Genomic DNA, 24,570 nt, shown 5'->3' with positions numbered 1-24,570 from the left:
CTGCTTCACAGTTGCCAAAGCATGGGGAAGGTTTGAATGGAAGTGAACATAATAGTAACGATATGGAGGGACACTTGGGGCGCATAGCTTACTCCTTTTTCACAGCCAGGAATCCAGCCTAAAAGAAAATCACCTGCATACCTTGCTATCTGCCTGCCTCCACTTTTGCCAGACTTTCTGGAGGGCATACTGCTACAAAACATCTGACACAAGAATCAGAATTAGCTTCTGGCCAGAACACAGGCAAGTAAGCCCCAAACAGATTTAGTTGCCAAAACAACACAAAACCCATTTTTATTTGGTTTTGGCTGTTTATTATTTTTATTATACAGGACTCCAACAAAAAATTGTGGAAGTAAATCTCTGAACTCTCTTTAGTGAAGATACTTTCTTATTTTAAAAATATGAAGCAAAAAATAAGACTAGTTTTAAAAGAGATTACTATATATATATCAATGTTTCTGAATTGTTTTGTAGCTGGTATTGGCCGCAAAGGTAAATGTTTAACTGCTAGAATATCTTACATATTTTTAGATCATAATAAGCATCTCTTGAGACTTTCTCAGTGTTTGGACTCAAATAATGCAGCATCAACAGATGACTACAGTGTTAACGATTTCCTTTTTCTACTCTTGACAGCACATACATTCACCAGGTCTGAAAATACCTGTGTGGGGTGGCTGTGTTCAGAGCCCCATAGTATCAGACATCTAAACCCTGTCCCTTGCCACATTTCTTTGTTCCTTTGCCTAAGAAAACCTGATTAGAATTGTCCATACGTTAGCGATCAAAGCTCCTGGCTTGTAAAGGTCTTCGCTCTTATATGAGCATCAGGCAGCCTCCCAGCAATCCAAGCCATGACACTTTGCAGGTGGGAGACAGTGTAGTGGTAGAGCAAGGGCCAGCGGGGCTGCCAGAGGCTGCAGATAAACTTGCAAATCCTTTGCAAGTTACACAATTGTCAGCACTGTAAAAATATTGTGTTTCTAAGTTTTAAAAGCAGAACTCGAACTTCAAACATTTCAAGCAAATGTCATTTTCTTGTATTCGCTCAAGGCACGCATATGTCGCCTTGCTTAAACAGGTGGGGAAAACAGCAAAACATTGTTTAGCACACGTGTATTCCTGAAGTATTTTTTTTTATTATTTCTGTCTCTCAAATTTTATTTCTTGACTTCCAGAGTGTTGTCCATTTTTAGTTGAGTTGGATGTTTTACCTTGAATATTCACCACTTTCCTGTAAGTATAGATAACAAATGAAAAAGTGAGTATTCTTTACAGCACAGTTCTAAATTTCATGAATTTAATGGATTTTCAGATATATATCTCACATTCTCTACATATTAGTTCAAAAGGGAGAGCCTAAGCCAAAAAAGGGAGAGAAAGGTAGCAAGAGTAATCAGATTACACATTAGCAGTACCATTGGTCAGCAAAGCTTCACAGAGATCTAATGTACGAAGATGTTCTGCCAAATACTGCTAGATTAAAATTACGAATTTATAAATTAAGCAATTTAAAGAATAAATTTATTCTGAAATGGGCAGTAAAATGGATCCTAAGCTTTCTCCCTGAATTATCTATCAGTTGCATATAAAATACTAAGATCATCAGATACCTTGGTGATACTGTTTTAAAAACCAATTAATGCCACATTAATGTTACATTGCCCGAGCCATTCAACCCCACAGGTGCAGACAGCTGGGACTGTATTAAACTGTTCCCCTGAATATAATCCTGATCAGCCCATTCTCATGTGGTCTGTACCCTAAACCAGTCTCCTGGTCAGCATTTGATTTTTGCAGCTTATGTAGCTGCATTCAACTCCCATCGAAGTAAACAGAAGGACTCTCCTAGAAGGCTTAGCCTGCAGTTTCTAGCACAGTGCAAGGTCTACATCATCATAACATCCAGAGATCTTCCCTGTTTACAGCCTTCACCACATTCACGTCTCACAGAGGTATCTGCAAGCAATACAGTTTATCTGTATCCTCATCACTACTGCTTGCCAAACATTTTGTTGACTGTTTTGGTGTTTTTCCCACCTGTTTAGACAAAATGGCATATGTACACTATGCCTTGAAAGAAAACAAAAAATGACACTTGCTAAAAATGTTTAAAGTTCAAATTCTGTTTTTGAACAAAATTATGTCATCTCTCCATTCTTGGATATTCATGATGGTGATAATTACATCAATTATTTCAACAATGTAGTTAGTACTCAGTACATTTGTCAGGCAGTTTTTTACTCCAAATACCTTAAAGCCTAAATACAGGATGAAAAATCAGCCAAGAATATCACCAGGTACCATCCTGTTATACTGCTGTGCATATTGCTCCTTGAGTACATTCTTGGCTGGCTTTTTTGAAGTTGAGAGTTGCTCTGGGCTGAAATTGTGACTTCATTTGCGTCTCAGATGTTGCTGGGCATTTATGAGTTTTCTTATTTTAACCCAAATTAGTATTTTAGTTTGCTGCAGAAGAACTCAATGGCTTAAATTTAAGTCTGAAGAATTGAGGACCATGTATATGTATTTTTATTGGCTGGGAATAGAAAAGATTGTACTCTTTTGGATGGAGTTGCATTAAGAACAGTATTCATACACATGCAAGATACTAGTTCCAGAGTTACTCCCAATACCAGAACTGAAGAGCCCTTTTGAGCTTCCCAAACCAGACTGAACTGCTAGTGGGAATGCAAAATCATTGATAATGTTGTTTCTTTGGGCTTACTTAGTATTAAGTTGTATGGCTGATGCCAACCAAAGAATACATAAACCCCCCTTATATGTGATGATACAATCTCCCTAAGGTCACAGGTTTGAAATAAGATTCATGCAGACACAATAATTCACTCTTTCTGATCCAGCTATGAGATAAAGCTTAACTTGTAATCGTTACTGGAGACACACCGCAGAGTATTAAATGTTGTGAGTGATCAGATGGACCAAAAGCATATGAAAAAATGAGAAGTAATTTATCACAAAACCCAACATCCTTTATTTTCCTAGCTGATGTAGTTCAGTTCTAAGGACAAGACTTAATAATGTACTAAAAAATATTCTGTAATATTTATGTCATAAAGGAGGCTGAAAAAGCTTGACTTTAAAGTACAAAGCACTTGAAGAGGATAGAGACCATTTTTTTGTTTACATATTTATATTAGTCTTCATTTTAGATAGATATTCATAGTAGAGTACTACTTGTACCTTATCTTTTCACTGAATAGATCCTGGAATAAAGAAAATATGCTTCAGTCATTTTTCTCTCATTTTTTTATTCTGGAATCCTTTTTCCAGCTGCTTGTAAAACCTGTGGGAGTGATTGCACTGTCACTGATGTGGGAGTAGATAAAGACTAACCTGAATTTAATTACCATGTGTATCCTCTCACCCTCATTGATTTTTCTTCATTGCTTCAATGGATTTTGTCCACGTTTACATGAGTGTAAATGTAAATGTAAATGTAAATAAGATCAAAATCAGGCTCCAAAGATTTACACAGCTGCAAACTAACATAAGTCAGGAAATAATAAGATACATTTGCATCTTTATTTTGCTTACATTTTTAAGGAAGAATCAGAACAGTTTACATTGTTTTGGTAGCTATATTTTAAATATGTCATGATAAATGGATAAATATAGGCCTGTTCACACATGCAGTAGAGTCGACAGTAATAAGATCTTGCCTTCACTGAGGAGAACACAGCCTTTACAAGTCTGAGCTAAGCATAGTAAGTGCCATTTTCTGTCAGCATGTCATAGCACTGCTCTAGCATTTTTTGCCATTTGCCGTTTTCGTCTTTTTAGTTCCATTTTAAAATTAATGTAAAAATAAATGTGGTAAAACAAGCAAAGGAGACATATTGAGAGGAGGGTGGGATATGAGTAGGAATGAAAACTGGAGCAGTATCTCTGACTATCCTCTCTTTTTGCTCTGCCATTTGGAGTTTGCTATGAAGGCAGCAAAGTGATAGCTCTTTTATACCATTCTGAATAAAAAGCCATGCTGTAAACGTGTGATCCATCCTGCGATGGGCAAAAGGGGATATTTTTTCCATGACTATATTTAATTGTTGTGTGCATCTGTGAGCTCACTTAAACCCCATCTGTACACTACTTCACAAACACACAACCCAGCCTTCCCTAAGCAGAATTAGGTGCGTGTTGGACAACCCAACTTCTACGTGAATTTCAGGAAAGTGCTGAGAAAGCTTTGAATATCCTTGCTAGTAAATGTTCTGCTTATCAGCCAGGCCTCCTTGTTGTGGCTAATGGTATCTGTTTCTCAGAGACAATACGTTTCCTGATATTTTTCTATGTACAATTTCATTGAGGAGGGGACCTTGATTGATTTTGGTCCTTTTTGTTGTTGCTGTTGCCTTCTGAGTAGTTGATATTTTGTCAGTGACAGAGAATCTGCACTATTTATGGGTTTTGCACTATAAAACTACTGCAGCCCAGTCACATGGACTCCTTTCCTAAGCCATCTGTCACAGAGGTCTGGAATTTTATGTGAATGTTGGTTGTGCAGACTTAACCCAAGTTTTTTTATTATGAAAAATGTCAGCAACTACAATATTTAGCATTTTACTTTACATTGGTCATTAAACTTGATTACTGTAGCTCTGTTTCATTGCTATAGTTACGTATCAACTATGAAGCCAAAAAACACTGGGGCAATCATGGCAGAGTTATATTGTCAGATACTGGAGTGTGTGTTTGGCACTGATATAGTTAATATCTTGGATTTTTGTAACTAAGGTTTATTAATGCTGGTATAAAAATGTATTTGATATTATACAGATGGCATAAGATGTTGTGGTTACTAAGTTATTATCCAGGATAAGCTGCACTGTCAAATTCAGGGCTTAAAACTATCACAGGAGATTAAACTATTTACTAAAAAGGGGCAGAAAGATATAACCAAAGCGTCTTAGTATGAACATATTAGAAGTGTATTTACTTCCCATAAATATAATAAAACATCTCTCTCTTTAAGCTCTATGATTGAAAATGTGAAGCTTGCTATGCAGGAGAAGCAAACATAAGAGGTGCCCGAGTTTCTGAACCAGGGGCAAGCAGATGGCTTGGTAGTGCTTCAGTCTAGGTGGGCATCTGTCTTAGGCCAATGGATACAAAATGGAGTCAGGATGCCTACATGAGAAGGAATCGCAGGGCCCTAAATTTTCATCTTCTATCAACATTTTCCTTCTGATTAAAAAGATTTCATCAGATGCATTTTACCTTTAAATGAGTCACCACTGGCAGTGGTAGAAAACAAGGCTGCACAAAGGAAGCTTGTGCCTTCAGTCCAAGCAGGGTGGCCATGTCACACTTTCAGCACAAGGGAAGGATTCCCTGTTTCACCACAACTGTTTTTAAGATCCTCAAGCAAGGATAAATTTCACTGACTTATCTTTAACCATTAAATGGTTGACTAATCACCAAGCTCCAGAAACAGTTAATGGGAAGAAAGAGAAAAAGACTCTTTCTGCCAGTGTCTTGTCTCATCCTAAGGAAGAGGTCTAAGAAAGATGGAAAAACTTGCACCCTGGACATACCTGTCTCTTTTCCATTTACAACACAGTGTCTAGGTGATTCACTTACACTATGGGTTTACTTTTATATTACTCAAGGTGGGAAGTCTCAATCTGGGTTTATATGACTGTGTCCTACAGCACCTAACATATCTAGCCCCAAATTCCCAAGTGGTATCTGAGCTTTGTGGTGATGCAAATAAAAAATTCTAGTGATGACAATAACAGGAATACGCAGAGCAGTGTTAATTACAGCATTCTACATGTGTAGATCTATGGCATTGTTATTTATCTCTACAGTCTTTGAATTTTTCCACTTTATTCAGAGCAACACACAGAACAAGACTACCAAGTGCTCCTGTAGAAGCCACCTCTTTCACCTCTTCCCCTACTTGACTTTAGTAATTGTTGGCAATAGCAAGGACTGGTCCTATACTCATCCCTAGATACACAATAGGTCAATATGAAGTGTTGCATATTGAGCATGAGGGGAAACTTGTTGTTGCTTCAGTTAGTAAGTTGTATGTTCGGGAGCTTTTAATCATTCCAAGAAGAGGAGTTTGTACTCTTCTTCTGTGGTCAGACGGGTAAGGCAGAACAGTGAGCTTTCCTTCGTTTGTTCTTGTACAGCTAAGCAGCACTTTCCCCTTCTTGTGAGCAGGAGCTGCTCTGAGAGCTTCTCCCAGCCTGGAAAGAGAAGTTGGGTCTCTCCCCAAACTGCACACACTCCTGCAATCAGAGGCTGCTCTTTGCTGCACTTTCCAAGTAGCAAAGGCTTTGTTAACTCATGCTGAAGGTCTCCATCAGGGAGAACCTCCTAAAGATCCTCCTGTGGCTCCCAGTCTAGTGGCCTCAGTGCAGACCTGTGCCTTAGTGGCTAGTCAAACCATGATTAAGGCAATATGTTATTCTGAGTGATGAACAAAACCGTAGTGAAAATTTCTCCTACTGTGCTACTTTTAGGCTTATTTCTTCCCCCCTCCTTCTCTCCCCCATGATGCAGATGTTGTAATATTTCTGGGGTGGGGGCGGGTGGAGGGAGGATATGTAATAGTAATGCTCTTGATGACCTAAACAATGCATTAATGCTTTTAACTGTGAATTGGGGTCATAGTTCTCTGTAAGAGTGAAAAGATCAAGAAGATTTAAAGCTAAACTTTTTTTAAATAAAACTAGCTTTAGGGTGTATAGGTTATGGTTTAAAGGCATCTTATTTAAATTCTGCTTACTATGTTTAAGCTGAGATGCAGAGATACCATTACTGAAGCTACTCTTAAGTCTGCCTAAGAGTTGGACATTAACTGATATAAATCGAAAAGCTGGTTTTAGATTCAGACAAATTTAAATAAAAGCGTGCATTTATATTTATCCTTTAAAAGCACCACATGGTTATGTTGCAGCCTCACCGTGGCCACAGCTAAACGTGTTTCTGTTTCCTGTTGCATGTCAGGGAGCTGAGATAGAAGTGGATGAAAATGGCACTCTGGATTTGAGCATGAAAAAGAACCGAAGCCAAGACAAAGTTATGCCTCTCACTTCTTCCAGCACAGCACTTCCCACTCCTTCCTCTTCTCCTTTCAAAACAAGCAGCATCCTGGTAAATGCAGCCTTCTACCAGGCTCTTTGTGAACAGGAAGGCTGGGATACACCAATCAACTACAGCAAGACCCATGGCAGGAAAGAAGAAGAAAAAGAGGTATTTTTTCAGTTTCTGAGTGAATTTTTCCCTTGGATGAGTGGCAATATGATGGTCTTTGGGATGACCAATCCAGTGCAGTATAAAGGGAATCGATTTGCACAGGTAGAGGTTTGTGAACATTGAGTTGGTTTTAATGCCCTCTCAGATGTGGCATAAAAAACCACTACTTACTTTGAAATCTTGGTCTCAGACCCTACTTTCAGAGGTTGAAAACAAAAACTGTTGATTTCAGTATGGGTTGCGAATGCCTATAAGTCTCTAAGATAAGGAAATCAAAGTTATGCACAATTAGAGATTTTTTTAAAAAAATTTTCTTCCTAATGACTCAGTCCTGTAGCACATATATCCAAATGACCTAGGGATTGCTCAAAAAAAAAAAAAAAAAGAAAAGAAAAAATGACAGTTTTTTCATGCTGAAACATAAAGTAATTTTTCTGCACCAACTCTTTGTAATCCTAGGTAACTCATTATCTAAGTATTTAAACATATACTTAGACCCTTGCCTGCAATATTCTTTCCATGGAAAACTTTTTATTTTACATTTAACATACTTCAAGAAATCTCTGCCGGTGAGTCTTACATCTCACAAGTGAGTCTAATGGTCCAGAAGTCAGTCTGAGAGCACAAATTCAGAAATAAAAAATTGATAGGAATTCCTGAAGGTTTTGTTTACAAGTAACACAAGAGGCTATGTACATAATTTCCACGAATTGTGATATTTTTTATCCCATAACAAAATGCATAGAAAAACTAGATGAGTATATACAGCTGACTTCCCTTTCCAACCTGTCCTAGGAAATGTAAAAGCCCAAACTTGAAAATGCAGTAGCAGGAACAAAGATGATCAACTAAAATTTCAGCAAATATTTTTATTTAGTAACTTTCCAACTTTTATGGCTAAACTTCTAGACTGCCACTTCCAAGTAGATAATTGTCTTGATTTTGGTTTTGTTTCTGTTTTGCTCTTTCACGTCTATTTATCCTATCTTGGCAACACGTCAGCACAGTCTCCTTTCTTTCCTATTCTTTTATTTCACTGGCAAGTTTGGTTTTCTTTCTTTCTCTTGAGCCTGGCTGTCAGAATATGGATTGCTTGCTTTTTTCTTAAATCAGGAAGGGACCATAAGCACCTTTAAAGGGTAATTAGATAAAATCTTGGTAATTAACATAGACAAGCCTGAGTGATAGCTTTCTGAAGCAGAAAAAAAGATCTCCCAATTTGGAGTTTTTATTCAGCTTCAAATACATTTCCTCCCTATTTGGTTTTATATACCAAATAATAGCATTTGAACATTATATTTATTACAAAATTATCTTTTGTTCAAAAATCAAAACTGGCACTTCAAGAAGACATAGATGGGGTACATCTATTTAGGGTTGAGGTTAGGGGATCCAGGCCTCCAATTCCAAAAATACCTGGAAATAAAAGATAGTTCAGTTGTGTGAAGAAAAAAATCTGTCGGCACTGGGTAGAGACCTGTCATAATGATACCTCTGATACAGTTTGCGCTATGGGGGATCATTTCTTGGAGGCTGGGTTGTCTTGAAGAGCACTTTGCGGTCACCTCTGTGGGGCTGCTGATGCTCCTTACCTCAGCAACAAGAGCATGATCCCTGTATCAGGGTTTTGGAGTGGGTTTGACATGAGGCAGTAGACTGAGGGCTCAGGCTCTTCCCCATTCATGCTGCATAATGTGCAAGCACATCCAGCTTTGAGAGAACCGCCTTGCTGCAGGGGATCAATCGGTGTCGCAGACTTGGCAAGGGGCCTGTCCTGCTGCTCCTCCTCCCTGCTGCCACCACAGCTCAGCAAATAGCCATGGCAGGAGCATCTCTACGTCCCCTCGCAATGCCTGCTCGACTTTTGGAAGGCCTCAATGGGTGGCTGGCTGCTTCCCTTTCCCTTACAGGGAGCTGGAGGCATCAGTGGATGACCCAATGGGACATAAAGGTCCACGTTCAGGCACCCTTGCCCCATGTACTCAGTGTTTTGACACTGTGCAGTTTGTCCCTAATCAAGGATCTGGCTCCAGACCTCTGCTGTGAGCTTTTGCCATCCCAGGGAGCACTGACATGTCCAGTGATCTCAGGGCCAGAGGCTCTGTTTTGCACATCGAAGACTGGCAGTTATCCTCATGCAAAGAAAATGACTGATTATATCTATTTCTAATTCATTGTTATCTGGTTCATATGCACAACAGTTGCTTAATTTTGGTGGTAATTTCCAGAAAATATTGTCTCTCTCTCTCTCAGTGAAATAGCCTGTCCAGATGCCCCCTTAAAAAAAAAAAATTCTGAATTTGGAAAAAGCTCAAAAGCTCTCCAAAAGGAAAGCGCTGAGAAATAACTAGAGCTGTCAGTTAGTTCAACTGTCAGTTCTCCAAAGATTTCAGGGCTTAAAAATGTTAAAAGTGCCAGATGCTATTATCTGTTATTCATGTTACCATTATGTTCTGGTCTTTGCTGAAATCAATATAAACTTCCATCTGTACATTAATGGAGTTTCATTGCTTGCTTTCTCTTTGCAGTGTGCATGCGTGAATACACACATGCTCTTTGCAGAAAATAGTAGTTTTTGGACTGATTGGGCTGGTTCTGATTTTCCTTTTAGTCCAGAATTCTTCAGAATTTTAATAATATTTAGTTAGAAATCAGTTCAAATGGGAAAGGAAAAATTATACATATGATCGGGCTTGACTAGCTGTGACAATCATCACCTAACAGACCAAGAAGTGGGATGTTCTAAAGGTGTTTTCCCAAAGGATTATCTCTCCCTCTAAAGTTAAATCACTGGAAAAGCACACAAGTCAAGGCGTGATGCTCTGCACTCAGTCCTAGGTGCGGAAGACCAAAAATATTTGGTCTTTAGGTCTGACCTACTCATTTCAGACAGATGCAGCCCCTTTTGGGCCACATATACTGATGCAAGGTCCTAGAAAGACAGAGTTTCAGTAGTATTCTGCCTGCATTCCCTTTGCACTGTATTCATTTTGCAGCTTCTACACATCTGAAGGTTTCATCCTGCTTGAATAATGTGTTCCACAAGGTGCTAAGACAATGCTGGAGAAATCACCTGTTTAAATATCTATATGTGTCCCTCATTCCTGGGAAATACGCTAATGGATGTTAACTAGGAAACAAGCTTTTATTCCCACTTTGGTCCTTACTAGATCTTTTTCTTTTTCAAAGGAGCAGTTACTGTGAAATTGTAGGTGTTTGTGTATTTATGTGCGTGTATTGCTATTGGTTTAAAAAAATTACAAATCTTAATAAGTCAATTCAGGAAATTCACAATTAAGATTTGAAAAAAATTAATTATTTCAAAGCTAGATAATGAAAATACTGCAATTCTAAACCCTCTGGTATCAGTTATGCTGGTGGCTGTAGATATACCCATGTCAGCATTCATCTTGCAATCTTATTTTTGTTAAACGATTCAGTGAAACATCATTAAACGAAGCTGTGAACTGCAGTGCTGTAGTATTTTGTCAAGCCTTGATATACATAATTCTCAATCAGTCCTCTCTGTGCAGCAGGTATCAGACAGTGACGTGATGAATAACTCACACACACAAGTTTCTGGTCCATCACCAGCAAAAGATCAAGAGATATCTTTCATTTTAGATAAAGAACACCAGCTATATATATGAAAATATTAATAAACCCTCCAGCATGAACAGTTACAGCTACTCTTGTTTGCTGCAGGTGCATCCTGAGGTACATCACATAGCCCAGGATCCCAGTGGAGTGCCAGAGTGGTCTTTCCACCACCCTCTACTCCAGGGTCCTCTCAGTCGGACCTTTGACAAGAAGTGGAGGAGGCAGATGTGTGCCTGGTCTTGATACAGTTAGGATCCAGACAAGACATGCACTAAATTTTTAGAAACACAACATTGGTTGTCCGTTCAGTGATACAGATGTAGCCTTTCAGAGTTAGCTGATAGAGCGAAAACTGATAAGCTAGCCTTCTTCAACCTCCACTGCTTTAAATGGAAACCACCTTACCTGTGTTTTTTTAAGTTATTTTGACATCTGACCCCTTGCAGCTGGCAACAGAGGATCCACCATTTTGTTGCTTCTTTTGGGAGCTTTTGATTTTACAGTGTCTTACAGTGGTGATGATCCCTGTAGGAGCTTGCATTTACATGTATATAAGAAAAGCAGGTGAGAACTTTTTGACAGAGAGAGTCAGGAACTAGAATTCCCATTCTGCAGATTGCAGTGGCAAAAACACCCCCATATGCCACTAGAAACTGGATTTAACTCAATGTTGGAAAACAGTTTTTGAGGTTTCTTGAATCTTGAACAAAGCTGGCATTCATTTTTCCACTTTTGGTTTTTAGCATTTTCGTTTCCATGTTTGGAGGACTTTCAACTATTTATTATTTCTGTATTAACATTTTAACAATATCTATCATTGCTTTTAATTTTCTCTATTACTCCTTATCTGAATTTTCCTTTAGAAAGAAAATTCTAAAAGCCTGAAATGTATCAGCTTTTTTTTTTTATTTAAAAGAATTACTCGATAATTACTATGAAAGAATGTTTAGAAAGCTGAATATATGTATTTTTGCTTTCTATATTTGTAGAGATGAGATTATTCTGAGACAAACTAACCCCACAAATGTGGTTGCAAAAATCAGTAGTAATTGATATAGCAATAATATGGCATGGTTTCTGTATGTATGTGTAGTGTGAGTTTCAGTAGGCAGTAGGTAGCCAGTACCAGAAAGCAGAAGGAAGTCATATTGAGGATCCAGTCTCCAAACAGGCAAAGATGAGCTGCCAGAATTGAGGACCATATGGAAGCTTTATCAGAAGAAACACCCCCGCAGAGCTTACAAGTCCCGTTAGGCAGAATCTCCATTTTCAATCCAGATTCTCCTCAGCCCTCCGCTCTGTGTTAACAGCTCTGCAGACATCCCTGCCCCTCTGTCCTGGCACGTTTGTCAGCTGCACAAGCCCAGAGCATCTATGGCACCAGCCCTGTGAGTGTAGCAGGAGCTGGGAGCTTCTCCCCTCAACCACAGGCAGCAGTTTCCGCTCCTACACATGGCAATCTCTGGGCAATACCTACCTGAGTATTGGAATGGAGTCACAAAACCAACATGAAGTCCCAGAAGGGATTAATACAGATTTGATAATTGATGGTATGGGCTTTGGAGAATTCTTGAATGATACAATATCCACAGAGCATCCCTCCAGAAAGGAAATACTTATCCTTTATCAAAATAATAATAATTGAAGGCATTAATTCTCAAAACAGTGTAAACCAAGACATTTTGAAGTGATCAAAGAAGATTTTTCAGAAAACAAAAATGTAATTTCCTTTCAGGACTCCAGATTTACAAAATGCCTTCCCAAGGGAGTGAATATTCATGGTCCATACCACCCATCAGACAGCACTGTAGCAGTGATGATTTTAATCTGCAAATAATAGAAATCAAGAACTACCCTTAGCAGCCTGCTACTAAGAAAATTTCAAAGCAGTTTTGTTCTTATGATTTTTATTTTATCAAGAATCTGCTTTTTGAATAAGATAACACATCATTCAGTTCTAAAGGGCTTTGCATTTACATATGCTTGTGTACAATAGGGTTTTTTTAATTTATGATTGTAATTTTGTAATTCACGGTACAATGGTACTCACTTCAACTGTATACAAAACTCGGTGATGTACTTGCACAGAAAAAACAAGAACATACTTGCAGAAGTCTTGTTTGGCTCTATATTCAGCAACTGCTTTTATTTTCTCTGTGTATTTTTCTTTGCTCTTTATCACCATTTTAAAAATCTAAACCATATTTTCCCTATGTACAGCTTACATCAGCAACCCCCTTCAGAAATACTTTCACAATTATACAGTTCAACATTTTTGAAAGTCTACCTATGAGATCCTGAAATTATGATGTACCAAACTTTCTGCATCTCTCTCCATCATTTCTTAAGACTTTTTTTTTTTTTTAATGTTTTCCAAGAGAATCTCTTCTTGTCAGAGCAAGTTATTTGTTGTATATGTGGGAGCCGTTGAGGAGAGAAACCTTCCTTTTGTCACATTCTCATCTAATATTTCAGAAAGATACAGTGACCTCTCCGGAAAACATGGAGGAAAAGAAGTATCCAGGAGATGTCTCCATACCAAGTCCTAAACCCAAGCTCCATTCAAGAGATCTCAAAAAGGAACTCATCACGTGAGTCAAAAAATGCCACGTTTTCCTCTGCCCTGCTAAAGACTGACTGTGATGTTTTTCTGAGTGCTGGTTTGGAGTAGATTTGCAGGAGCTGAGCAGGGAGACTTGCATGACAGGTCACTGCAGGTAGATCCCTGTTGTGTCTATGCAACTGGGTAGACGTGAGGTTTGGAGCAGAGACAAGCCAGGGTAGGCCTGGGGGTCTAGACAGATTCATGATTAATATTATACTGGGTATCACTATTCCTGAGACAGATAGGTAACAAATGGGCAACATCTCCTTCTACAAAACACACAGTTTTGTAGCGTGCTACTGATTGGCTGTGCTAATGCTTACGTAATTAAATAAACTTTATTTGGACAGTTGTGGTTATAGATCCACTGTTGAGAGTTTGTGGAGAAGTGTTGGGGATTTCTCAGATAGGAAACATGCAAAGTTCAGAAAAAGATAAAACACAAGACAGGAGCTACCCCAGGGTTTTCCAACCTGGATGAAATCTATGTTTAAGTCCTTCATCTGCTTCCTTCAAAGCAGAGTTAGTTATTCTGCCCTGCTGAAAATCTATTGGATGCACATCTTCACACTCTGGGACAGTAGGCTAATACTCTCTTTTCGCAAGTACAGAGACTCACTTGCTTTGTCTTAAGCTCCAAAACTTTACTATATAAAATGCAAAGAAAACAGGATAATTCCATTACATCTTTCTGCATGCAACAGCTTGTTTCAGTTTAGAATCCTTTCAGTAAAATTGTCCCAACCAGCTCATAACACCAGTCACTTTTTAAAATCTCATCTAGTCTCTTCACAAAACCCCTTTGGATTCACACCAATGCCATTTTGTTATCAATAAAGTGTTTTCACTGTAATAGTCTACTGGGACTTAGCAATCATTTATACCGCTTTTCTTTCTGTCCCAAACCAGAGTAAGTCTCTCTAGACAAGTGCATTCTGTATTGCTTAGCGGTGATAGCCCATAACGTATCACTGCAGGCTCACCCACAAATAAATTAGTCGCATCCCGTCACCTTGTGTCCTGCTCCCCAGACTCAGTGGCACGGAATCAGTTAGATCTGCCTCTGTCTCTAGAAATTACATTTCCCTGGGGCAAGCTGCTGTAAAGAGTGATTCTTTCCTCTCATGCCATGCAGTCTGCATGTTGTCTACTCTCCACATTATATCTGCAGTTGTAGTTCATGACCTAAATTGCTACAGGTCAGGTTTGTTTTGCCTCTTCTGAAACAAACGCATACAAAAATCACTGAGAGTATATTTCCTGAAGACTAATGGCTTTTCTTTTGTAATATTTATTCCTTTGTGGTATTGACCTGTTTTGAGATGTCTGTAAAATACTTTTCTACTCTCCTAAATAATAATTTCCAGAGTATTTAAAGGGCCATGATCAGCTTACAGTGATTTTACTGTGTTATTTTCAAACAGTGAGTAGAAACAGGTATCTAAAATATAGCTGTCCAGAAAATTAAATAAGAAATAGTTTTAATTTATCAGAAGAATCTATAGGTAATATAGGGAACAGACTGCTTTTCTATAATCCCACTGAGCTCAGAACTTGTACAGAACAATTCAATACAGGTGGCTCCATCATGAGGAAGTTTTTAAAATGACATAAGCACTGGCAGAAAAAAAAAAAATCTGACATGGTTAGCTCAGTTGAAGTGAACTAATTTATAAATACCACCTCCTAGCACGTGCTTTTTCTTTTTCCGTGTTAATTCTCTTGCCCATAACTGCATTGCTCAAGTTGAACTGGGCTGTGAAAATGAGGCTGATGTCTTCCTAAGGCCTCTTTACAGATTTGAAAAAGTTCCTTGCACTCTGCCAGCTCAGAGAAAATAGCCAAGTGAAGATCTTGGGTACCCCTTATTCATTACTATGGAGCACCAGCTAATAGTTTTTTTGTAGTTTCTGCTTCCCTTCTTATCCATGGGCCCAGTGAAAGAAGACACAGCCCTTTATAAGGTGACTCTGAAGAGCTGGTGTTAGTGTTGTAAAATACTGTAGAAAGGGATATTTAAATCACCTACCCCTCCATGCACAAATTGCATTCTTGATATCTTTGCCCTCTTGCAGAAGACTGTATCCCAGTTTGATAAATGAGCTCAGTGTGATGACTGAAGAAGGGCTGAGAAAAAACAGAACCTATAGCATCTCCAAGTTAAACATATCTCCATCTCTTGGCATAAAGGGACATATTTGTTGTGCTAAATGTACACCACCTTTGTATCACTTCTCAGTTCAACTGATAAATATCTTGGGAAACTTTTGTGCTCGTTCTGAACTTCAGCTGTCTGAGTTTGAGGTGCTTTCTGTTCTGCAAGCAACTGCAACACCTACTTTTTCACTTATGTCAGCAAATAAAGATTGGATGTGTTTCTAAAGAAGGTGCCTTATTTTAGTCAGAAGTCAACGGAATTATTTTGAATATTATTGTTCTCTGGCCTGTGTTATACAGGAGGTCAGACCAGAAACTTCATCCCTAACGTGTATGAATTGCTGTCAATATTTGGTATCAATAATGAAACTGTCCTTTTATTTAAGAACCCAAATTGTAACCAAAAAATCTACGCAGAGCATGGTGGTTTCATATTGTATAGATTAAAAAAAAATACGGTTTTGACTCATTTGCATGGTGGAAATAGGAAAACTTTTTTCTGTCTATGCTTCAAGTAATAATTGAAAACTAGAAGTACCATGTAAGTTCTGCTAGTTTTCTTTACTTTCATGATAGTGTTGAGATGTGTAATGATGAACATGGTTGTCCTAAGTATCATTACGTAATTCACTGCAGGGTAGAGTGAGCTATGTGGTGTATTATACGTACTCTAATTTTTCATTGCATCTTCTTTGCATAGCTGTCCAACTCCAGGATGTGATGGTAGCGGTCATGTAACAGGAAACTATGCCTCACACCGCAGGTAAGAAACAACAGGAAGCCTAAAGCAGGAAATAGAGCTACTTTTATTATTATAAATTAAAGCTATCATCTTTGAACATTTTTAAACTAACCATGGATAAGTAATCAAAAGTAATTTGCAGAAAATAATCTGGTTTTCCTGGTTTTGTTATATTTTGTGAAGGTCTGGGCTCAATAGACTAAAGGAATTAAGCAGCATATGCTTATTACTGTAGTTGCATGCCTTAGCTGAGACCTGTTGATAAGTCATTTAGTAAAGTTTTCATTTCCCTAAGTGTACAAGCATTCTCTGTACAGATGCTGGTGCAATGGATTTTAGTGAGGTTTCTGCAGATAGCTCTATGAACGGCTTTGAAATTCATAGATCTGCTAACATAACTTGAGGATGCTAAGTATTTTCCTTAGAACAGCCTACTGTCAACCTAGGGGTTGAAACAGTAATTTCCTGCTTTTCCTTTTGTGAGCAGGGTGGAAGCATTTTCTGCCTTTTGCCAGACACGTAGACCAGATGCACCACCTGCCCTTCATGTAGGCAACATAAAGGAAGGACTGTGTGTACTACTGCCTCCCTAGGCAAAGCTTTACAGGGGCTTAGAAACCTTTGGTCCTGACTGTATATCTTTCCAGTACTTTAAGAACTACAGCCTGATATTGGCTGCTCCTCCTTTGCCAAGAGCAAGTATCTGAGGATCTCTTTTTTCCCATTCTAAGTCATGGATTGTCTGGAGCTTGCTGTTTTAAGAAAAAAACCCACGTTCTATTTTACTAAAATATTTCCCATCATCCTTTTTTCAGTGTTTCTGGTTGCCCATTAGCTGACAAGACATTAAAATCCCTTATGGCTGCTAACTCTCAGGAGCTTAAGTAAGTACTGATAATAACACAAATGCTATTGTTATTTATCTTTGATCAACATGTTCCCTACAGTAATGCAGTTGTTCATTTTAATTGCTCTGACTTACGTCAAACCTTTGTCTGAAATTTGAAGTGAATTGGTTTGAAAGCTTTTGAGTGAAATAGAGCTTACTTTTCTCCATTTGTCTGTCTTCATTTTTGTACCCCTTCATTTTCATGAATTAATCAGGATCTGGGGTGGGAATGTAAACACTAAGGAGAAATGTTGCTCTCACAGTATTTCTGAATCAGAGAGAAATAGAAAATATCTAACATGTAAGGCAGATCTGGCAAATAACTCAGTCTGATCCAGTTAGAAAAAAGTAGAATTATTTAGTTAGAAATAAATCTTGTTAGAATAAATCTAAAAATGAGACCAGAACTCCTGCAAATCATTTTTTATCATTCACTACCATATACTATGAGTTTAATGTCACTGAAGCAGACATCAAGTCATATGATTTTGTGCTGGCATAATTCTCACCATGAAATGTCACTTACAAAAGGACTGTGCAGGCTCTGCTATATAGACAGATGTATAGGGACATATGAATATTTCAAAAATCTGTAGTCAAGAGAGGCACTGGCAACCAGTCATCTACTTATTGAATTGGCTTTGTCAATAAGGATGTAGGGAAGAGGAAAGGATAATTAGAGTTCTTTCATAGCTTTCCCTCTGCAACTTGTAAATTGGATGCCATAATAGATGGCTTGGAAAAACTCATGAATGCGTGTAAAAAGGGGAGAATCCCGTGACTGTCCTTTCTGTCCTTTAGGTTCAGCCCTAGTCCAGATAGAAGAAAATATAGTCTGATCATGGCACTATTATGCTGTTCTAATTGTATTAATAGTAGGAGTGACTACATTTAGGCTTGACTCAGTGTTTAGTCACAAGTTAGCTTCTTCAGATCAAATGTTAGTGGTCTCATCTACTAGTCCAACAACTTGAATTATAAACAAAATGCTGAACTGATAGTAGCTATGGAGTTGAACCTGCTGCAGATGCAGCAAAACAGCAAAGAAAGGCCATTTTTAAGGGCAACTGTTCAAAACAGTTCCCAAAGCCGGTCGGTAAACTGACCCACTGGCACAATGCTTCAGTTTTTCCATCTCAGAGTCTCAAAGGTATAAAAGTTAGGTTTAGTTTGTTTTAAAAAGAGCAGCACAGGAAGCAAAGAACTGACTTGCAAAAATGCTGACAAATTTGAAATCAATTGCTGAGTCATATATATTTGTCCTTGCTTTCGTTGGCTTTCTGCCATACATAGACACTCACACAAATATTTTGAATAGTTGCTCCTCATGCAGCGCCCCCCCCCCCATATTCATGTGTGAATAAGGAAATTTGCATACCAATATGGTTATTTTTCCACTAAAGCTTCTAGAGTTTTGGTCATGCCATAAGGAAAGAGGAGCAACAGCATATGACTTAAATGACAAACCGCACACTGTACGCCATGTATAATAAGTGAGTTGTGAAAGACAAAGTCAAAGTTCATGAACATTTCACAGACAGAAATATGTTGCATAACGCACTTAGCATTTAATTTCAATTAACTAGAAAAAGAGCAAAAATCAAAATCTGTTCACAGACAATTTGCAAAAGGAAAAAGGGCTAAATGAAATTATTTTTCCACAAATGTACCACCTTACTTTGGCCTCCTGCATACATTGCTCAGGTGAAATTTTAAACAAGCTTCTGCTTTTGATAAGTGTTACCTAAATGAAATCATATGCCAAAAACTGCAATCATGCCTGCACTTGTATAGTACAGTGATATCAATACTTAATTTTACTATTGCTGTGTGAGCTGAGGGCATAAATGGTCATAGAATCAGGCCACGAAAGTACCCTCATGTAGTTAGGCATGAATATGAAAAAGCTGTGTATTTTTTCCAAATGTTATTCATGTTTAATTTGCCAGAATCAAGATATGATTTTGGCTTTAATTATGAAACTCTAAGCCAGCAAAGATACAAGGCTTCCATGTGATCTACAGTTTGGAAATAAGGAAGATCTGTTCAGAAAGTGAGCTTTGAGTCAGATTCAAGAAATTTTTATCTGAGGATTCTTGCTTGCACAGAGCAGTCTAAGGTGGACAAATTAAAACATACTAAAGTTGATGATGACTCACAGATTTTAAAGCTATAAGGGAGAATTATGAATTATTATCTTATTTCACCAAAGATCTGCTTATCAAGCCTTAAAGAATTTTAAAATTGTACTTTAGAAAGATATTTACTTATAATTCAGAAATTTTAAGGAATAGGTAGTCAGTCCTACACTTAGACAAGTGGTTTCAGTGGTTTCATGTCAGTTTTAGGAGAGATTCTAGCAGTTCTTCTAGATAGGTTTCACACAACATGTTGATCCTGATCCACATTCCACAGGCAGCATGACATATTTCAGTCAATAGTTTTCTCAGCTGACCTCTGTAGGTTTGCCTTAACTAAAGTTCATATCCAGCCATCTCTGTGAGCTTTCCAGGGAGTAAAAGTACCAGAAGTGCTCCCAGATCTGCAGCTCAGGGTATCAATTTTATGTGCAGTTGTAGTTCGTTTACCTAAAGATAAAGCAATCCTCTTGGAGAAGGGAACAAAATAGCAGCAACTCAATGCACAGTTATAAGAATTTCTGTGTGAAATCACTCAGAGATGTGTTCTCGGAAAACAAAATTGATGACTTGTAAAATAATCTACACCCACTTGAGAGTTGACATCTTTTAGCTTGAGCTTGAGGCCTCTGGCCCTCCAATGTAAGTCTGGTTTTCTTGGCTCTGCACAGGAATCCAAACCTGAGGATGACTCTCTAAGCTGGGGCACCAGTCCAAACTCATCAGCCAGTTAAAAGCTGATGAAGATCCACAGTGTTACTGACTGTAAGGCAATACATTGCTGGTGTATCTTGTATTGTGGAATTTCACAATCCATACAATGATATAACCAATATTTGGAAAACCCAACACAGTGGTCAAGCTTAGGAGTCTTGCTTGTAGAGCTTCTTACTAATTTGTCAGTAGTCGACCTGAAATATCACCTTATAATTTCAACAGTATTGTTAATATCTCAGCCTCAAATCTTTAACGACCTTAAGAATACCTTAGAATCTAATCTGATTGTGAAATCTAACTGCTGCCAGAAGTGGTAAATACAGATGAGGAGATTTAAATTTAGTTCAGTGTCTTTTTTAAGTCCATAACTCTCACACTCATGATCTGAATGCCTCCCACAAAGAGCTCTTACTGAATTAAAATCCATGTCCAGTCTATGCGGACAGCTCTTCCATCTGTGATCATCTGATAAAACAAGTAGCCAAAATGAATACCCATAGTATTTGGCAGGTGTTCTGGATTTACTTGTGAGCATTCACACTCTCCAGACATCTGCACTTGCTGCCCGCTCCACATGACATTGTGCCCAGTCCTTGTCCCACACTCAGACAGGTCAACATTTAGCTCTACACAGTAGAGCATATCTGGCACTCTGCAACCCACACCTCTACCTTTGCTGTCAGTGTGAGGCATGCTGTTCTGCCAAAATATTTTGTTCAGAAAATGTCATCATGAAATGTTTTGACATTATCTTTTTTTTAAAAAAAGTCTCCTCTTTCTTCAGTTGAAATTATTTGCTGAATTCTGATCGAATCAGTGAATAAATTTGGTCATGTCCAAAAGAAATCACATTTTTTGACAAATTAATTGTTCACAGAAAAATAGTTTTAAATATTCTGTGAAGAGGTACACCTGCACACTCAGATGTGATATTACAATTATATTTGTAAGTGTTTTCCATGTCAGCCTACCAACAACTAGATTAAATCACCCATCTCCTCACTTCAGGAAAGGTTAAGGAACAACTGAGACCGTTAAGACAGTATTGAACAATGCAAGTTTCCTTAATAATTCATTACAAGATTACTTGGCACAACTCTTTCTGTAATTCTGATTCTCTGTAAAAATCGTAGCATTCAAAAGCCCCTTAGGGATGTTTAGCATAAGAACTTTGTGCTGTATAATACAGAAACATAGAAATGGCTGGCACAACTTCTAAATGTAAAGATTTTTTTTTTTTTTGTGCTGCTTTGTGTGCTGAGGTATGTTTCTCTTCTCTTAAAAAAAAAACCAAAAAAAACCACAAACCAAACCAAACCAAAAACCCACACAAGAAATACAATAGCCTTAAATGAAAAAAAAAAAAAAAAAAAAAAAAAAAATCTGAACTTCTGAGATGGAGATGGAAGGTGTTACCAGTAAGGTCCTGCTCCAAACCCCACAGAAGTCAGTGGAAAGTCCCACTGACTCCAGTAGGTTTTTGGAGCACATTCTTCATGTATGACCAGCGAGCAAGAAGGCCACCCTCCCAGATCACTGGCAAAAACACAGTAACAGGCAGGTTTGTTTCTTTTCATTGTATGGATGTTTTCGTATTAAACAGTCATACTTGAAAAGGCTTGTTTGTTGCACACACACACAGAAACCCCTTAACTATGAGACGCAGGCATAATCCAATTGCCAAGCTGAATACTCAATTGAATCTAGTGCTAAAAAGATATGGTCCTGTTGTATGCTTACAGTGCTAGAATATACAAATTATTAAATTCAAATTCTGGCTATCATCTACTGATGCCCAAAAGTAAAACTGCTTCTCTGCTTCCATTTCCCCTTCTGTAAATACTGGCAAAGTGCTTATTTATATCTGTACCTGAAAACATTAGAAGAATAACAAACATACACATAACAGTAAATTTACAAATAGATCTATATCAAGCTGCTTTTTTTTTTTTTTTGTAATGTTGATCCTGTACAAGGAAAAATGTTTGGTGCAGTGATTTAAACTAATTAAATCTACACATCATGTGCAATATATTTCACATTTCTTACTAAAACTGTTATAAAAGAAAAAAAATATGAAAGGAGACTCTCATTTAAAAAAAAAAATCAGCAAGAACTAGTTTTAATTATTCAACAAAAGCTCTGCTGTTTTTTCTTCCACCCTACACAAAATGTAGAATGTACACGTTATTTACTGTGTACCTTTGAAGCCATATTTTGTAAGCTCCCTGTATTATTCCATAGGTGCCCGACACCTGGCTGTGATGGTTCTGGCCACGTGACAGGGAACTATGCATCCCACAGAAGGTAAAAACCACCCCATCGCACAGCGCTGCAGTGCTCGGGGTTCTCAGCAAGCAGCAGCAGAAAGAGGTGGCTTTTATTATGTGTGCTTCTTTCAGCTTATCTGGTTGTCCACGTGCCAGAAAAGGAGGTATCAAAGTGACTCCTACCAAGGAAGAAAAAGAAGACCCTGAACTTAAGTGAGTACAAAAGCAGAGGTCTACCACCAGTGAAGGGGAAAAAAGCCCATAAGAGCTCAGGGCTTGAGGCATCATAGGAGACACCCCAGCTAGTCTGAGCCACATGAGGACATGGCTAGAGCTGGAGCTGAACCCAGTGTTTCTGCTTCTAGCAAAGCTGGTGGAGTTCATCACCTTGGAGCTTGAGCAGTGAGGAAGGATTGTTGTATCTGCTTGCATTGGTCCAATTATTCTAAACAGTGCTGTGAAAGTGCCACTCGGTTGGAAAATTTGGCAAAATGAAGGAAAACAAATTATTTCTGCCTGTAGTGAAATCTTAACATCTCAGCTAATTAAATCAGAGTGACACCTTAAAAATATGCCCGAGAACTTAAATATATCTCATGTCTTTCCTCTATAAATAAATTCAAATTTCACTTAAAGTGAAAACTGGAAACTCAGTAGAGATTCAGTACATTCATGACTTGAATGCACATTTCATTAAAATCAGTAAATCATAACTGCCAGAATATAGATGTGAAGATCTAGTTGCACACACTGTTGTTCTTAATACTCGCTAATGATACATGAGAGGTTGCATAACACTGGCAGAGCAGTACAAAAAAAAAATCCCAAACCTTTCTTTGCAAGTATTTGCATGGGATAATACAAGTTTTCCAGGTACAGGAACCCACCCTCTGCTTCATGCCAGAAACCTAGATAGAGAGGAGAGAATGTTGACTGTCCATGCACTTGTCGAAGAGTGATTTATTGCCTGTGATAGAATTTCAATTTTCTTTTCTGGTAAAATACTATCTAAATGAATGTTTTAGCTTCTTAGGTTGTATGACTGTATTTTAAATTGCCTAATCTTAAGATCAGCTGAACCCCCATAACTCAGCTTGACATGAATTGGGTGCTCAGGTACAGTGTGCCTCTGGGGACCAAGTCTTAATCCATTAATGCAAAGTGACACAGGCAGCTGGAATTATTTCCTCAGACTTTCTTGAGACTGTCTTCGCCTGCTCTCTCCAGTGAAAATGGGGGTTCTTTTGCTGTGTTTCTGTAGATGCCCAGTGCTAGGCTGTGATGGCCAAGGTCACATATCAGGTAAATACACTTCTCATCGCACTGCTTCTGGTTGTCCTTTGGCTGCCAAGAGACAGAAGGAGAGTCCTGTCAATGGGTCTTCACTATCCTGGAAACTGAACAAACAAGAACTGCCACACTGTCCTTTGCCAGGCTGCAACGGGCTGGGTCATGTTAATAATGTTTTTGTCACCCACAGAAGGTATAACTTTGTGTTTTCTCTTTTTATTTTTCCTTAACATTCCACTATTGAATTGGCAACATGTGAGGTTACAGTCTGAATAAATTACGCTGAAGTCTTTTTAGTAACAATACAATTTACATTGCAGCTGAAGTATGGATCAGAATAATTTTCAGAGAGTTGAGATCAACTTTTTACTCTTTTTCTATGTTCCAATTGCAGTGTGACTTTCCAAGGTCTTTTCTTCAGATTCGCACAGCTACTATACGGTTTAAAATTTAATAGAGTTCTTTCCTAGGCAAATATGTAGTTGTGTCTATATCTTTTACGGAAAATGCAAATATCATTGAAATGTCACCAGAAAAGAATTAGTAGGAGCAATGGCTGCATTCATTTCATCTTTCTACCAGTGGAAAAGCTGTTTTCATAAACTTTGTATTTAAATAGCTAGAACCACACAAAAAAAGTAAACATGTAGAGATCATATGGATTACACAAGTTTGAAGTGATAACAATCTCACAAAGAAAACTATCCTTACAATACAGGATTCACACATATGACCAGTAACAATAAACATTATGATTTTATGTGAAAACTGTGAAAACACTAGTATAATTTGACCATGTTCAATCAATATTACTCAAAGAATCTGGCTGTAGAATCTGACTTAACATCTGGCAAAGTTTGGTCTTCTGTCTGTAGTAGGAATTAAGTCTATATTCTGTACCTTCTTTGCTTTCTTTCTAACACTCT

The 24,570-nt window shown here is 38.1% G+C and overlaps 1 protein-coding gene across 5 annotated transcripts in view; it reads left to right on the top strand.

Moving 5' to 3' along the window:
* The window catches only part of ST18 (ST18 C2H2C-type zinc finger transcription factor), a 166,200-nt gene that overhangs the window by 135,122 nt on the left and 6,508 nt on the right, over positions 1–24,570 (top strand). For 3 of the 5 annotated variants that reach the window (XM_075704749.1, XM_075704750.1, XM_075704751.1), the window contains 7 exons: positions 6,988–7,233; positions 13,312–13,427; positions 16,299–16,361; positions 17,156–17,224; positions 22,329–22,391; positions 22,487–22,567; positions 23,616–23,837. In XM_075704749.1, the coding sequence (XP_075560864.1) occupies positions 6,988–7,233; positions 13,312–13,427; positions 16,299–16,361; positions 17,156–17,224; positions 22,329–22,391; positions 22,487–22,567; positions 23,616–23,837 (860 nt within the window). The remainder of the gene's footprint in view (positions 1–6,987; positions 7,234–13,311; positions 13,428–16,298; positions 16,362–17,155; positions 17,225–22,328; positions 22,392–22,486; positions 22,568–23,615; positions 23,838–24,570) is intronic. The other 2 variants (XM_075704753.1, XM_075704752.1) reach the window with 1 other exon arrangement.

This window comes from Pelecanus crispus, chromosome 2 (genome assembly GCF_030463565.1).
Source record: "Pelecanus crispus isolate bPelCri1 chromosome 2, bPelCri1.pri, whole genome shotgun sequence".
In the NCBI taxonomy this organism is placed as follows: Eukaryota; Metazoa; Chordata; class Aves; order Pelecaniformes; family Pelecanidae; genus Pelecanus; species Pelecanus crispus.
Note: the sequence above shows the minus strand (reverse complement) of the source record. Positions and strands in the feature narration are given on the sequence as shown.